Source organism: Cervus elaphus, chromosome 12, assembly GCF_910594005.1.
Source record: "Cervus elaphus chromosome 12, mCerEla1.1, whole genome shotgun sequence".
Lineage (NCBI taxonomy): Eukaryota > Metazoa > Chordata > Mammalia > Artiodactyla > Cervidae > Cervus > Cervus elaphus.
In genome coordinates this window covers 54,054,449-54,072,409 of record NC_057826.1, presented here as the reverse complement: position 1 = coordinate 54,072,409, position 17,961 = coordinate 54,054,449, and the positions used below count along the sequence as shown (strand labels likewise).

General features: G+C 42.9%; 1 protein-coding gene across 2 annotated transcripts in view; it reads left to right on the top strand.

Moving 5' to 3' along the window:
• CA12 (carbonic anhydrase 12) overlaps window positions 1–4,647 on the top strand; it is a 62,816-nt gene extending 58,169 nt beyond the window's left edge. The window contains exons 9-11 of one of the 2 annotated variants that reach the window (XM_043918901.1): window positions 2–34; window positions 897–984; window positions 1,723–4,647. In XM_043918901.1, the coding sequence (XP_043774836.1) occupies window positions 2–34; window positions 897–984; window positions 1,723–1,795 (194 nt within the window). In that variant the 3' untranslated portion in view covers window positions 1,796–4,647. The remainder of the gene's footprint in view (window position 1; window positions 35–896; window positions 985–1,722) is intronic. The other variant, XM_043918902.1, reaches the window with a different exon arrangement.
• The last annotated feature ends 13,314 nt before the right edge of the window (window positions 4,648–17,961 follow it).

Sequence of the window (17,961 nt, the reverse complement as noted above, 5' to 3'; positions counted from 1 at the left end):
GTGCCAGACCCTCCCTGCACAGGACTGAGTCCGGGTATGTGGCCGGCCGGCCGTGCATGCTGCAGCTGGGTGATCGCTGTGATTCTCGGTGTGATCTGGGCCTCTGAGACTTCCAGCTCATCCTCTCTGCTTCTCTGTGCTGTCACTCTGACTCCTGGCCCCCTCCTCACTGTGTCTTACCCTCAAGTCACTCTCTGATTCAAACATGAGCTGCCAATCAAATGCTCCTCTAATGAAAGACCTAATCACTTTATAGTACTTTATACATTCAAAGAGCCTATCCAAGACCTTCTGTTGGCCAGGGTGGGAAAGCAGTGCCTAAAAACTAGGCCAAAGCCAATATATGGAGGTTGGGTGACCAGCCAGTTGACCTTGGCAATGGACCCTGGCTGTTTGGGACTGCTTAGGACTGTGCAATAGAACTTGAGGTCAAAGCTGATAAAGAGGCATCTCAATGGGCCTTGAATCCAGCAAGGCAAAATGGAGTAAGTTTTTATTATGTAGCCCAGGGTTTCTCAAAGTGTGGTTCATGGACCACATATCAATACATCAGCATAAGCTAGAGGTGTTTGGTAAAAAATTCAGATTCCTGGGCCAAACTCCAGACTGAAGCAGACTCTGAAGCTTGGGCTCAAAAAGAGTATACATTTGAAACAAGCTCTTCAGATGATGCTGGTGCAAGTTTGAGAACCCCTGCTGGATAATCACTACAATTTGCAAATGGCCCCTGTGAGTACTCCAGCCAGTCCTGCTCAGCCAGAGACCAGAACTTGAGAACAGAGGCGGGGAAGTTACACCTTTCTGTGGATGACCCTGCAGCTGTCACCTGACGGCACACACGGGGATGAGAAGAAGGGAAGGGAGGGTTGTAACGTGTGTGCATTACCCCTCCCCAGGCATCGTCCTTTCCGTGGCCTTGGCTTGTGGTCTTGGCATCTGTATTGTCCTGGCAGTATCCATTTGGCTTTTCAGAAGGAGAAAGAGGTGAGCTGGTTTGGGTTTGAAATGGGAGTGGGTGGCTCTGTGTCCATGAGAATTGATCTGTCTGGGAAGGCAGGGTGCATGATGAGGAGCCGTGCCACCTGTACCAGCTTATCCTTGGAGTGCCATCTCCCAAACACCACCGATCGAGGCCTTGGCGTGAGAGGCTGATGCTGGCAGATCACGGTGCTCAGGGCTGGAGGTGTGTCTGCCAGCTTGGCTCCCACTGCCAAGACCTTGGACAAGTCTCTTGATTTCAGAGGGGAGGTCCCATGTGCCTAAACACAAGCACCAAGACTGCTTCTTTCTAAGATCTTTTCATCCAGTTTTTCTTCTCTAAATCCAAAAATAAAATTGAGGAAAATTTTTATTTCTCATTCACATTTAATGCCCTTTGCTCATGTTCTTATTGCTTAAAATAACCTATTTTTCCTGGTATGAAAAAACATAAAAGGTTGTCAGAAACCCTGTTGGAATCAGAGATCTGAAGCAGCATGTTAATGAGATCTTCGTCAAAATGCAGGTCTAGTATCATCAAATGTTGAAAGAGAACAGTTGAAAAATGAACAGGTTCCATTTTGGTTAGCAGTTACTGGGGGGCATTTTATCCCAAAACCAATGGAACTTGAGAAAGGTTTCCAAGAGAAGAGTTTGACTTGCCTCATTCTATAGCTGAGTCAGGCTGTTCTTGCCTCTCTTTCCTCTTTGACTAACAAAATTCGTATGTTCTTGTTGCTCCAGTAGCCAAAAAGGTGCCAACAAAGGAGTCATCTACAAACCAGCCATCAAGCAGGAGACTGAGGCCCATGCCTGAGGCCCTGGCATGCCCAGGCACATCCAAGGGAGGACTTGGCTTTGGACGCAAACTGCTGTGGCTCCTTGGACACTTGACATACCTGAGGGTTTTCTGGAGTTCAACCCACAAACACCTTAGACCCTTGGGGGACCCTACCATCCTGCTGTCATGCCATCACCTCCAGTGGGAGTGTGGATGGGAAGAACTCACCAAGAAGGTGGGAACTCTAAGCTGTCTGCTTCATGTGTGTGGCCTTTCAGTGGTCTGGATTCTGGGGGCACAAACTGTATTGCCTGCTGGGGCTGTTACTGGCTGGAAAACACTTTGATCCAGGGGTTCACGTGAGTGTGGTTTCAAGTGTCTGGGAATCTGCTTCTTGTCCATGCTTACAGACGAGAACGTGCGGTCTCTGCTGAAGCTTTGTTTTTGAGGCTCCATTTCTTTCCTCAGAGAAGGGCTTGTTCAATTTCCTTCTGCTATGACAAAACCTTTAGTCTGACCTTACAATTGAGGGTTGTGGGGTGGGGGGCGGGGAACAGGAAGGGTCAAGGTGTCAGAGACAAAAAGAAAACAAGAAATATTCTTTGCAGTACAGTAAGCCACTTTCCAAGTCCTGTCCTTCAGATCAGATGCACTAACTAAACAGACCTTAGCGAGAGAGAAGACACATAAGATCTGGAAAAGTCTTACTTTGAAATCATATTGGAGAGCTTTCCTTGGTGGTTCAGTGGTTAGGGTCCTCCTTGAAATGCAGCAGACATGCGTTCGAGCCCTGCTCAGGGAACTAGGATCCCACATGCCTAGGGCCAGCGAAGCCTTCATACTGCAACTACTGAGTCTTCTTGCCACGCAAGGAAAGATCCTGCATGATGTGATGAAGATCCCACGTGCTACAACTAGGACCTGACACAGCCAAATAAATTAATAAATATTTTAAAAAGAAGAAAAGAAATCATATTAGAATCAGAAGTTGCATGTGAAGCTGTGAAGTGTGAGGAGGACGGAATATTAAGCCCAAGCCAACCTCCTGTCAGGGGCATCTTTCTGTTTTGTACTCTACAGATTTTATAAATAATTAGGCTGTTCCTTGAAAATGTGTTATTGCCTTCTCTCTCCTAGAGGAGACATGAATTCTGAGATGACCTCAGCTGCTTTTGTATACAGAGGAAACAGAAGCAAAATGGTTGAAGATCTTTGTCTCTTTTGCCCAAATTTCCTTTCTGCTGCCTTTGTGGTGTCCCTGCTGTCAATCTTGAATTGGGACCTACCTACTTCTCTGACTTGAAGGATTTCGAGTCATGGCTGAATTACAATATATTTTCAAACTATGAAAATGGGAAGTTACTTGTGCAGGGGCTGGCATCATGGTATTCAGGGGCCAGAAATAATGGAATGTTAACAAAGATCCTTCATGGTCTTCCCTGCCAAGTGACAAAGACAGTTTCTGAGACAACTTAACTCCTTCATTCTCCTCCCATCGACCAAAGAGCCCTGTGGAGATCAGTCTGTTCCGTGACTGAGGAGGAGACCCCCACCAACCTCTCCTGGCTGGAACCTTGCAGTTCACAGAGAACCTTATGGTTCTCACTCTCACTGTGACAGCATGGGGTGCTCTCTTGAGCACGTCTAAAGTGAGGTTTTGGAAGTGAGGTTAAAAGCATTACTGTTGGCAAAGCAACAGTGGTTTGCAGTTCCCTCTCTAGGTGACAGGTTTCTTTAGCATGTCTTTTTCCCTCTCCTTCTCCCTCTGAGAAATCACCCTTGTCTACTGTCATAACTTGTAGTAGTGATGCTAGGCAGAGTTACAGGGGACTCAATGGAGACTCAAGACATTTGTGTCCACATGAGATGCCTGACTCCCCTGGAGCCTGGCATGGCATCCGGCCTTGCCATCAGCATGCCGGCCTGATGCTGATCACATGGCAGCAGGGACAGCCCTCAGGGCTGAGCAGTGGGAGTCAGATGATGCTTTCCTGGCCTCCGCCCACAGCCGCCGATCAGAAGCCGACAGAAACCACTCCAGGGCCGTGGGGCTGTATTTCAAAGAGCTTTCTACAGCTTTTTTGGACACATTCTGTGAGAGAACAGAGAAGTCACTGTACCTAGCACAATGGCTGCTGATAAAAACGGAGAGTTATGGGGGTGGTGAAAACAGCGACACATCTCCTGCTTCCCCTGCTTCCCCTGCTCGGCACAGCACAGGCTCTGGGACCTCCTGGCTCACATAAAGCAAAGCCAGGCAGAGGGCGCCAGGAATCAGCACTGTCGCCCTCCCTGCTAATCCGCGTGGGACTCCTGAAGACCTAGCCCTGCAATGGGGAAGCCTTCCCTCAGGTTCTCCCTCCCTCTCTGACACCAGCTGCCTCTACAGGAAAGAGGTGCGGTGGTACTGATGCTACTCTGCCTCCCACTCACCCTGGGAGGGCATGGCACTGTGCTGGGCACACAGCAGGTGGAGGGGATAAAACCAGGCCCCGGCTGCGGCGGAGACGCAGGCAAGGCTCTGGCTTCTTTGCCTCTCTGTAGTGGGAGGTCTTCAGTCCCTCTGCTCTGTTCTTTAGTGTCAAATGATGATGATAACAATAAAAACCTGTACCTGTTTCCTTAACAGACATGCTAGGACTTTGCTGTGTTGACTCTTGATCCCATTATTGGTTCCACCTTAAAGTCTCCTCCCCCTCACTCAGCTCCCTGAAGGCCTCCTCCTGGCCCTTGGGAAGCCCCAGGGATGGGCACCACCTCTGTCCCTGTGGACCACTGGCCACCGTGATGATGGTCCGTTTAGGACTTCTGTATTTTTTGTAAGAATGACTGTAATGAAGACATACAAATATGAGAAATTATAAATAAAATGTTTTTTTCAGATCAGACTAGTTTTTGGAAGTGAGATTAAAAGTATTACTATTGGCAAAGCAATAGTAGTTTGCAGTTCTCTGTCTATGGTGATAGGGAACAAGTCAGGATGAATAATGATGTCATTTGCAGCCAGGTCATAGAACCCAGCTCCAAAGGAAAACACATGGATGCCCTGAAGCATTTTACCAAGGATGCAGGCCTCCGATGTGTGCAGCCCTGGTCACACAGGCACACTTAGAGGAGCTTGGATGTCTAGAGTAATCAGGGACTGCCTGGCTCAGGGAGAAGGGGGTATCTGAGCTGAGCCTTGAAGAATAAGTCATATTTGAACAGATGAATATAAAAGAAGGAGCCAGGGGACTTCCCTGGTGGTCCAGTGGCTAAGATTCCACACTTCTGATGCAGGGGACCTGGGTTTGATCCCTGGTCAGGGAACTAGATCCCACATGCTGCAACTAAGAGTTCGCATGCCACCACTAAAGATCCCACATGCTGCAATGAAGATGGAAGATCCTGTGTGCCACAACTAAGACCCGGCACAGCCAAATAGATAAATTTTTTTAAGTACTGGAAAAAAAAAAAAAAAGAGAGGAGTCATTCCTAACCAAAGTGACTGAATACAGGGAATGGGTCTCAAGTGTCTTTTTACTTTAGTAGGTATTGTACTAGCAGGTTGGTAACATCTCTTGGTTGCCTGACTGTTACCTTATTTTGGACTCTTCTTGCTGTCCCCCTTCATATAATCTTTTGTCTAAATCCAGATTTCACATTCTGGTTTGCTAAAGGAAGCAGTTCTATAAAAGTTACAAGTGGGCACCATCACTGTTTGAGTTATTAAAAAAGCTTTGGATTTTCACTTCAGTTGCCCTAGGACCAAGACAGGTAAACTGTTCAAGGATAACTCTGCTCCAGTAGGAGATAAAGCAGTGAGTCCAGCTTTGGAACAGAAACATTACTAACCTCTCCAGGCCCTGATGGTGTCTTCAGTTGGAACATAAGGATTCCTTGGTTCCTCCCCTCTGTCATCCTTGCTGGTGTCACAGCCATTTGCAGGGATGAGGCCAGAGGGGAGTGAGGCACAGAGCTCCAGCCTAACACCCATCCCTTACACTTGCTCCCATCCCACTGGGATGGGAGTAGGGATGGGGGAGGTTGGAGGAAGCACTTTCTGGAGCAAGAAACGAGCAACAGAACGTATCTCCCTTCTCTCCACTGCCTTTCTCTCCATTCCCTGAACGCAAGGTGCATCTGGGCTGATGCTGAAAGAGGTTGTGTCGATGAAAGCCATGGATGGTGAGGAGATTCAATCCTCCTTCAGCTTGCCCATTACCGCCTCATCTAAATTCAGCTAAATGGACAATCCAGGGCCCAGAGTCCAACAGAAATATGATAAAATATAGTGTGATATGTGAAATTTTAAAGTTCTAGTAGCCATGCCAAAAAAAAAAAGCTCCCACAAAAACCAGTGACACTTTCATAATATATTTTATGTAAACTAGTGGATTCAAAATACTATCATTTCAACATGTATTTTGATATGATTTTCATTCATTTTTCCCTAACATCTTTGAAATTTGGTGTGTATTTTATACTTACAGCTCATCTCCATTCAAATGCTAAATTTTCACTGAAAATTCCTGATCTATATTTAGATTTCATAAAAGTTTACAGTTGAGAAAGTATGTTTAGGGACTTCCCTGGCAGTTCAGTGGTTAGGCTTTGCCTCTCACTGCAGGGAGTGCGGGTTCAATCCCTGGTCTAGGAGCTAAGATCCCACATGCCTCGTGACGAAAATACCAAAAACATGAAACAGAAGCAATACAGAAACAAAATTCAACAAAGACTTTAAAAATCTCAAAAAAAAAAAAAGCATATAAACATATTCAAGTTGCTCAAACATAAAATTTTCCAAATAACTGAATCAATTATCAGCTTTTACATTTAAATTTATTAAAATAAAATAAATGGAGTTTCTCAGTTTCAATAGCCACATTCTAAGCACTCAGCAGCCACACCCCGCCAGTGGCTGGTTCAGCCACTGTGCAGATATGGAACCCTAGCCGCTTCTGACAGATGCTTTGGAAGGGTTAGACCTAGATGACTGTCACATAAAATAAATCTGGAAGAAAGCCCTGGAAGGTGAAGACGGGGGACAGGAGACAGAGGGTGGGGAAATCCAGGGAGGTGGACTGGGAGGACAGGAGAAAAGAGGGAAGGCAGGAAATCAGGCCAGCAGACATTAGGCATGGCTCTCCTTCTCCTTGTCCCTCTTCTGCTTCTGGGGGTCCCCAGCCCTCCCTGCCCTGGCCACGCCTCTCAGCCACACCCTGGGGTCCAGGTGCTCAACAGTGACATGGCCTTTGGCTTCCCTGCCTTTGAGGAAGGTTAGGCCAAGGGCAGAGGGCATCTGGTTAACTTCCGGGGACCTCACTGAAGGACCCTGGCCAGGCGCAGGACCTCTCTCCCCATCTCCTTGGAGTCCTAACATTGACTCATGGGACAAGGTGTCTCTTCTCCTCCAGAGCCTGACATCCTGAGGGGGGCGAATGCCTGAAACCCATGTCTCTTGACTTGTTAGCTATGCCCTATCCCTCACGTGAGAAGGAGTCACCTTCCTTCAAGGTGTGGGGAGAAGCTTGAGACCCACTTACAAGAGAAAACGATACCTCCAGGGCCACCTGGGCAGTGGGGGGTCACTGTGGCGTCACCATGCACGTCCACATTGGACACCATCCTCTGGCTCAGATTCAACAGTCGCAAGGTATAGGGGAAGGGGTGAGGCCCAGACAACGCCACGGAGGTGAGTCCCCACACCCCACCTGTGCCCTTTCACTACAGAATGACTGGACAGAAACAAGGGTCAGAGTGCTTTGTGGTACAGAATTATTCACCATAAAAAAATTATTGCAGGTCAGCATAGCATCGAGACTGCAGTCAACCAGGGACTCAGTAATGCCTCCTGCCGGTACACTCCTGACTGTGTCAGTGCATCTTCACGCCCTTACCCAACAACCCAGGGAAAGAGAAAGCCCTGCCCCGATCTTATAAGTGGAAAACAAAATAAGGGCTGGTGCTCCGGGCTGAGTCATGGCCACAAAACTCCCTAAGTGTAGGATCTTCAATGACAGGGCAAGGTCCACCCTCCACAGCTCCAGCGACACAGAACCACCTTCATGTAACAGAATTTACCATGCTTATCACAATCACACCACAACCTCATAAAACCCCACACGATAAAGACACTAAAGGCCTTTGTGAGAACAATTTCTGTTCTCACAGTCAACCACAACCCCCTGCCTCCAGCCTGCTTTGTAACGTTAAACTCTAGCATCTGCTCAGAAAAAGTATGACCAAGTTTGACCACTACTGCTAGCAGACAACGGAGTCAGCTTAACTCTGGGGATGTTCCCCTCACCTCTAATTCAGCAAACCAAATTTCCCAAGGACACATTCACTGAACTTTCTCCTTTCCTAAAGCTGAACTGGAGATAAGGAATAAATACACACACACATATAAACACATAAACACACACATATATAAATTCCATTTGTATAAAATTCTAAAAAATGCAAACTATAGTGACAGAAACCCCAGATCAGCGGTTGATTGGGGATGAGGTGGGAGATGAAGGGATTACAAAGGATATGAAAAATTGTTGAGATGATGGAAATGTATGCTATCTTGATGGTGCTAATGGTTTCTCTACATATATCAAGACTGCTCAAATTTTATACTTTGACTAGGTGCAATTTATCTTACATAGATTATACCTCCATAAAGCCATAAAACAGAAGGAGAAGAAAAACCCCATAGAGCTAAATAACATCCTGCCCCAACCTGGCACTTCCACTCAGAGCTTATCCCCCTGGTGCATCAAGAAGATGCCTGGCCAGGCCTGGAGCACATCTCTGGGACTCGTCCTGCTGGCGGGAGCCCAGGAGAGAGCGTGATCTCTACTCACATGGCCACTGTGACCTCTCCACACTGTAAGTCAAAGTCATTCTTTCTGCCTGAGTTCACTCATTTCAAACATTAACTTATAATTACCTGCAATGAAGACAACAGACACAGGGCCTACGAGTGCAAGGGCACCCTGAGACCTCTATAGCAACTTTGTGCCAATGGTGACAGTCAACCAGCTTCTCTGAAACAAGCAAAGACTCTTCTGGTGAGGCAGGTAACATAACCAGTTAGTTCATCTGTTGAAACTAGTGTCCCAAGCTACCTAGACATCCAACAACAGGTCTCATGCATCTTGATTTCACTGCTTCTCAACCATTCAACACATACCCATTTGAAAAGTTTTCCTGGATATGGTACATCCTTTTCATGTAGAACAAACATGGTCAGGAGCTCATCACTCCCTCTGAGCCACTGGGTAAAATCTGGATTAATCTTATGTGATACAATAAGAAATAGGTACGTGGGTTTTATCTTCAGTTCCTGGCACAGAGATCCTAAATGTTATTTCTAAGAAGCCCCTTTAAGCCATATCTCAGCTGATGCTAAAGAGGTGATGAAGGACTTGCCTTGTGGTCCAGTGGTTAAAAATCTGCCTGTTAAGGCAGGGGACGTGGGTCCGATCCCTGATCTGGAAACAGTCCACATGTTGTGGGGCAACTAAACCCATGTGCTGCAACTACTGAGTCTGAGTCTGTGCACCATGAACACTGAAGTCCATGGACCTAAAGACTGTGCTTGCAACAAAAGAAGCCACCTCAATGAGAAGCCTGCACCCCACAATTAGAAAGTAGCCTCTGCTTGCTGCAACTAGAGAAAGCCCAAGTGCAGCAATGCAGACCCAGTGCAGTCAAAATTAAATAAATGATAATTAAAAAAAAAAAAATGAGGTGATGAAGTTTGGAGGATGGGGGCTGTTTGCCAGAGGAAATAACCACATGACTACAGGGCTGGAACTTTCAGCCCCAACGCTAACCCCTAGGAAGGGGAGAGTGGCTGGGAATTGAGCTCAATCACCAATGGGGATGATTCAATCAATCTTATCTGCATAGTGGGACCGCCACAAAAACTCTAAACAACGAAGTTCAGAGTGCTTCCAATGGCCGTGCTAGGATAGGGGTGCACCCACAGAGGACATGGAAGCTCTGCGTCCTTTCTCCATACCTTGACCTACGGACCTCTTTATCTGGCTGTTCATCTGTATCCCTTGTAATATTCTTTATGACAAACTGGCAAATGTAAGTAAATGTTTACCTGAGTTTTGTGAGCTGTTCAAGCAAAATATCAGACCTGAGGAGTCATGGGAACTTGAAACTGATGACTAAAGTGGGGGCAGGCTTGTGGGATTGAGCCCTCAGCCTTTGGCATCTGCAGTATCTTCAGACAGTTAATGTGAGAACTGAGTTGTTAATAAATTGTAGAACATTTAGTTGGTGTCCACCAAGAACTAGAGAATTGCTTGGTGTGGAGAAACCTACAGGTTTGTCAAAAGTGTTAGAAGTAAAGGAAACAGTATTTTCCTTTATCTCTATTCTATCATTCAAAGTAACTTCCAGCTGACTTTCTTTCTCATACTTCCTTATTCAATAGCAAAGATTTAATGAGGAACCTCTGTCTGCTTTAACACAGATTAAGTGATGGTAATTCAACCATGGCTTAGATACAGTACCTGTATTCAATGATAATTAACATCACAATCTTATTTGAGGAGACAGAAACCATTAACTATATTATATAAAAGAGTTGTGTGAAAAGATGCTACATGTCTTATCAACAAAAGACTAAACAAACTGTATATCCCTAAGATGGAATACCATTCAGCAAAAAGTTACAACTTACTGATATACCCCAAAACATGAATCTCAGAAAATTACCTTGAGGAAAGAAGTCATATACAAAAGAGTATCCTTTGTGTTATTCCATTTATATGAAGTTCAAAAGTAAAACTAATGTACAGTGACAGAAGCTGGAAACAGCCATTGCTTCTGTGGAAGCCACTGCCTCTAGGAAGGAAGGGAGGGAACCACCTGAGGAACAGTAAACATTACGCAGTTTCACTGGGGTGGTGGTTAGACAGGCGGACACATTTTCAAGACTCATCCAATTGTACACTTCTAAGATCTGTGCATTTTTCTGTATGTACATTATTCCTGGATTTAAAATATATATATATATATATATATATTTACATGAATGTTAAGAAATCACAGTGGAAAAAGTCACTTGTTTTTCTGAGTCTAATCAGGAAACACCATGTTTTCTGGTTGGAGCTAAAAACAAGAAAAAAGATGTGGAGGTTTGAGAGTCCCTGGTGCATAGTAAGCATAGGTTTCAGGGACGTGTTTGAGAATGCCTGGGAAGAGAGGAGAGGGAATGGTGGGAGGCAGGACAGTAACTGGGATCAGAGTGTGAAAGGCCTTGTATCATATATTTTATGATACATAAAATATCATATACTTTCTTTTTTTTGATAATACCTTCTTTTTTTTCAATTTTATTTATTTGATTAAAAAAAATTTTTTTTGGCCATGCCATAAGGCATGGGGATCTTAATTCCCTGACTAGCGATCGAACCCACGTCCCTGCATTGGAAGTGTGGAGTCTTAACATACTAGACTGACAGGAAAGTCCCCATATATACTTTCTAATAAGGACAACAAAAAAATCACAGAAGTGCTTAGATTATGTTTTGGCCGATTCTGTAAATAATATCTACTCATTCTTTAAACATACAAGTATTTAATTATGTAGAAAAAAAAAATTGGCTGCACATCAAGACACGTGGGATTTTAGTTCCCTGATCAGGGATCAAACTTGTGCCCCCTGCATTGGAAGGCAAAGTCTTAACCACTGAACCTCCAGGGAAATCCCCTAATTATGTATAAAGCCAAAAAGTCTCCCATAATCTTAACTCTCAAAATAGTCATAGCTAACAATTTTTTTTTTTTTTTGCCATTCCATGTGGTTTGTGGGATCTTAGTTCCCCAGTCAGTGATGGAACTCACGTCCTTGGAAGCGAGCGCGCAGAGCTCTAAGCACTGGACCACCAGGAAATTTCCACTAAAAATTTAATCTTTCCACAATTAATATATGTTTGTGTGTGAAACATTCATCTTCAAATATTTAATAAATAGATCTCACCTGCTTTAACTATTGTATGCTTGGTATCTAGGACAATGTCTGGCATATTAAAATACTGAATGGAAAAATGGTTTATGCCTTGCTTTTGTTTTCTAGCATATTCCAAATATCCTCATTCTTTAGAAATGGTTGAAAAGTGTTCTGCAATTGGAGGCAAAGCTCTATTGACAGACATTACAAATTCTTTACAGTTACAAGACTATTACAGATGCTTATGTACCTGGATCTATTTCTGGAGGATAAATTCCTAGAAAAGGAATTGCTGGCTCAAAAACTGCACATCTCATGGACTCTAGAAAGATGGTTCTGATACACCTATTTGCAGGGCAGCAGTGGAGATGCAGACATAGGGAATAGATCTGCGGACATGGTGGGGGAAGGAGAGGGGAGGACGAACGGAGAGAGAGGACGAATGAGGAGAGTGGCATGGAGACACACACACATCATATGGAAAATAGACAGCCAGTGGGGACTTGCTGTGACGCGGGGAACTCAGCCCGGTGCTCTGGGACAACCTACAGGGGTGGGATGGGGATGGGAGAGAGGTGCAAGAAGGAGGGGACCTATGTACACCTGTGGCTAATGCTTGTTGATGTATGGCAGAAACCAGCACAGTATTGTAAAGCAATTATTTTCCAATACAATTTTTTTAAAGACAATAAACTAACAATTTAAAAACACACATCTCAAAATCTTATCAATATTTTATAAATTTTGCTAAATTACCACCCAAAAGGATTGTACTGGTTTGTTCGCTGACAACAAGCTGTTCCAACCTTATCCTCAACAATTCTTTATTTTATTGAGATTGACATACAGCATTCTATAAACATAAGGTATGGGTATAATGACATGACTTACATACATCATGAAAATGATTATCACAATATGTTTAATGAACATCTATTATCTCATACAGATACAAAATTAAAGAAACTGAAAAAAATTTGTGTGTGATGAGAACTCTTAGGATTTGCTCTCTTAACCTTCACATATAACATATAGGAATGTTAATTATTGGAGAAGGAAACGGCAACCCACTCCAGAACTCTTGCCTGGAAAACTCCATAGACAGAGGAACCTGGAGGGCTACAGTCCATGACATCACAAGAGTCACACATGACTTAGCAACTAAACGACCACCATCACCAGTGTTAATTTATCATGTTGTACATCATATCCCTAGTACTTATTTAACTTATAACTGAAAGTCATAGTAGTTATGACTGCTTTATTCAATTTCCCCTCCCCCTACTCCCCACCTCTGATAACCATATATCTGATCTTTTTCCATTTGTTTGTATGTTTGTTTGTTTATTTCTCAAGTATAACTGACCTATAACACTATGCCAGTTCTTGTTACATAATGTAGTGATTTGGTATTTCTATATAATTCAAAATTATCACCACAATAAATCTAGTTACAAAGTGTCACCATCCAAAGATACCACAGTTATTGACTATATTCCTCACACTGTACGTCTCATACCCATGACTCATTTATTTTGCAACTGGAAGCTTGTACCTCTTAAATCTCCCTCACCTATTTCTTTCCTCTCCCCACCCCTTCCTCTAGTAACCACCTGTTTTGTTCTCTGTATCTATAACTCTGTTTCTGTTATGTTTGTTTTTAAAATTTCACATATAAGTGAAATCATACAGTATTTGTCTTTCCTTGCTGACATTTCACAAAGTTTAATACCCTCATGTTGTTGAAAATGGCAAAATTTCATTCTTTTTATGGCTGAGTAATATTCCATGGTATTTTATACACACACACACACACACACACACATATATAAATATATTGGGTTTCCCTTGTGGCTCAGCTCGTAAAGAATCCACCTGCAATGCTGGAGACCTGGGTTCGATTCCCATTTGGGAGGGTCCCCTGGAGAAGGGAAAGGTTACCCACTCCAGTGTTCTGGCCTGGAGAATTCCATGGACTGTATAGTCCATGGGGTGCAAAGAGTCGGACATGACTGAACGACTTTCACTTCATATAAATATATATAGCACATCTTCTTTACCCATTTACCTATCGATAGGCACACTTGGATTGCTCTCATATCTTGGCTATTGTAAATGCTGCAATGAACACAGGGTGCAGGTATTTTTTTTAATTAATGTTTTTGTTTTCTTTGGATAAAGACCAATGGGTGGAACTGCTGGATCATACAGCAGTTCTATTCTTAATTTTATGAGGAACCTCCATAGTGTTTTCCATAGTGACTGAATCAACTTACATTCTCGTCAACAGTCCAGAAGGGTTGGCTTTTCACTACATCCTTGCCATTACTTGTTATTTGCAGCCTTTCTGATGATACCATCTGACAGCAGTGAGGTGATATCTCAGTGTAGTTTTGATTTGCATTTCCTTGATGATTAGTGATGTGGAAGACCTTTTCATGTGCCTGTTGGCCAATTAAATGTCTTCTTTGGAAAAATGTCTTTTCAGATCCTCTGGTTATTTTTTAATTGGATTGTTTGTGGGTTTTCTTTTTTTTTAATGTTGAGTTTTATGAGTTCCTTATATATTTGTATTATTAACCCTTTATCAGATATATTATTTGCAAATATCTTCTCCCATTTAGTAAGTGGCCTTTTCATTTTGATGACAGTTTCTTCTGCTGTGCAAAAAGCTTTTCACTTTGATGTGGTCCCATTTATTTTTGCTTGTTTTCCTTGAGACATATTCAAAAAAATATTACTAAAACTAATACCAGAGTACTGCCTATGCTTTCTTCTAGAAGTTCTATGGTTTTATGTGTCTGTTTTTTATGCCAATACTATAATGTTTTGATAACTACAGCTTTATAACATATCTTTTTTGGTAGAATTCTTCAGTGAAGCCTTCTAGGAATTTCTTTACGTAAACTACAAATTCAGAGTCTTTAATACCCATAGGGAATTTCTGGTTAGCTCCAATATATAAAAAGCTTGAAAGCCGTCACTCCCACACTTAGGGTAATAAAATTCTAAAAGTGAAAATCAGTATTTTTCTCACCCTCATTAGAAAAATTAAGGTCTAAGGACAAGTTATCATCCTGAAATCTGGCGAGACGAGTGAATCCAGAGAGTCACAGCTGAGATTTGCTTACATAGAGCAAAAGCTGGTGGAACCATAAACTGGTAGGAACACTTAGATGCTAATTTTGACAAACTGCTTGAGTCTGAGTATGGAACAGCATAAAAGTAAGAAATTCCTAAGACTAGGAATTGTGGTATTGGCATAAAAAACAGTCTTAACAGCCCCACACTTGAGGGCTTTACCTCCAGGAAGTCCACCAAATTCTCAGTGAAGAGCCCTCTGTGGCTTTGGCAGGGAAAGAGTAAGGATAATCGTACTACAATATGCCCAGAGTGTTCTCCATAACAAAGGCCTACTCTCCAGGGGAAAAACCAACCAAACAAACAAAATAGTACAAGAGCTTTATCCCACCTGGAAGAAGGGCATTTCTCCCACTCCAGCCCCACCTAGCCTTCCTACCTCACCTAAGGGGAGGAAAAGAGCTAAGAGACATTAAGGGATGTAGGCTCACCAAAAAACAGATTTAGTCTTAAGATTATGGGACATCTTCTCTTCCACACCAACCTTACTGTCAACCAACAGGGCTCCAGTACAAAAACAGTGGATTACAGCTCAAAGAGCTGCAAGATATGGACTCTCTTTGAGAAGGAGCACATGGGAAAGTCCAAAGTCAAGAGGGGAGACAAAAGCAAGGGCACTAGAAGGATCTGAAGCCTCTGGTGCTTAGAATTGCAGCAAACTTTAAACATAGTCCAACTCTTGCTCGGACTGACACAAAACTTATACTAAAGGCCTATTTACTTTAGTTACTATTACCCAATACATATGTCCAGCTTTCAATCAATAATTACAAGGCACATTAAGCGGCAAGAAAAAACACAGTCTATAGAGATATAGGGATATTCAGATTTTCTAGTCCTTCTTGAGTAAGTTTTTATTTAATTAAAATTTTTTTTTTCTTTAAATTTTGTCTGTACAAGCTCTTCCTTGAGGCATGAGGACTTTCTCTAGTTGCAGAGCATGGCCTCAAGAGTATGCAGACTCAGTAGTTGTGGAAGGCAGGCTTAGATGCCCCGAGGCACATGGGATCTTAGTTCCCCAACCAGGGATCAAACCCAAGCTCCCTGTATTGGAAGGTGGATTGCCAACCACTGGACCACCAGGCAAGTCCCTTGAGTGAGCTTTATTAAAATGGAATTTGTCTACTTCATTTAAAATTTTAATTTATTGCCTTTAAGTTCTTCATAATATTCCCTTTTTATTTAATAATGTAGACGCTGTGGCGACATCTTCACTTATTACTGATATTCATATTTTGTACCCTCTCTTTTCTCCTTATCAATCTGGACACAGTTTTACCAACCATATTGATTTTCTCAAAGAACCAGATTTTCATTTTATTGATTTCTCCACTGTTTTTCTGCTTTCTATCTGACTTCCTTTCTTCTGCTTATTTTAGCTTTAGTTTGCTCCCCTGCCTCTAAAAACTTTTTTTCCAGCCACACCTCTTGGCATGTGGGATCTTAGTTCCCCGACCAATGATCAAACCCACGCTCCCTACATTGGAAGTGCAGAGACTTAACCACTGGACTGCCAGGGAAGTCCCTCCTCTCTTTCTAAAGTAAAAGTTTAAGTTCTTGTTTTTAAACATTTTAACTGATCTAATATAACATTTAATGCTGAAAATGTCCCACTGCATTCTCTCCTCAGGGACTCTACTTTGGCAATTATCCCCTCCACTACATCAATTTTTCCCTTTCCACTGAATCATCCCCATCTTCTTACTAACATGCTATTATGGTACAATATTATAGGAAAAAAAAAAAAAAAAAACAGAAGAATGCGCTCTCCTACTCCCACATCCTTCTCGGGCTATCATCCAATTCCCCTATTATAATTATATGGTTATCTGTATTCTACATGCTGTGGCTACTTCCTTATCTCCTAATCTCTATAATCCACTCCGTTTAGGTATTCACCCCTACACTGAAATTACTTTTATCAAAGTCACCAGAAAATTTCATCTCTCCATATGCAAAGATCAATTCTTATTGTTAGTTAGAATTCTCATGTTAGTCATTGCTCAGCAGCATTTGACATACATCCCCCTAGCTCCCAGGCCACCATGCCCTCCTGGTTTTTCTTCTTTCCTCAGTGATCACCCCACCTCTACCTGTCAATTGGAGAGCACCCAGAGTTCAGCCCACAGTCCCACCTTTTCCTCTGATATACATCCAGGTACCCTTCTTCATGTCTAAAACTTTATCTTATATATTCAAGCTATTCTATGTCATTTCCTAATCTGTAGTGCATTTTGCAGCTGCCTTATATATTCTCTAAAAACAGTGATCCTCATCATCTTGTTCTTTTCTACCCTTTTAAAGTCTCTCTCTCTCTTACACACACCCACACAATAAAGTATCTGATACAATGTTCTGTGCATGGTGAGCCATGATTAAACACTGTAGATTCCATCTCTAATTTTGCTCAAGCACAGAAAATATGTATAGATTTACTATTAGGTAGAAGCAGGATTTACAGTGACCCACACTTAAGCAACAAGTGAGTCAGTCAGTTCAGTCACTCACAATGAGTACCACCTACTAATTATTGAATGTTAAAGCCAGGGCTCATAATCTATTGTCATCCCCTTAGAATGCGTCAAATCCCCAATTCTTCTACTGAGGCTGAGACCATAAGCCTGGAGCGGTTCCTTCACTCAGCATTTTCAATGAGGCAAAGGTAAAACACATAGTTCTTTCCATTGGACGTTTCTTATGTGTTGAGGCTGGTCACAGGGAAATCCCTGTTCCAACTAAATATCAAACAAAGAATAATTAAACTAGAGCCACAGTTTCAGTGCAGAAGGAACAGAGAAATTGTACATGAATTTGGGCTATTATCTGAGGAAAGCCTACCTTTTCTTTTACAAGTTATGTTTTTGTTACTTTTTAAAAACTTATTTATGTATTTATTTAGCTGCGTTGGGTGTTAGTTACGGCACTTGAGATCTTCGCTGCAGCATGTGGGAGCTTTCCTTACGGGGTACAGGATCTTTGGTTGCGAGGCATAGGCACTTCCAGGCAGCACGTGGTCTTCTCTAGTTGCAGTGCTCAGGCTCAGTAGTTGCAGCAGGCAGATTTAGTTGCTCCATGGCATGTGGGATCTTAGTTCCCTGACCAGGTATCAATGCAT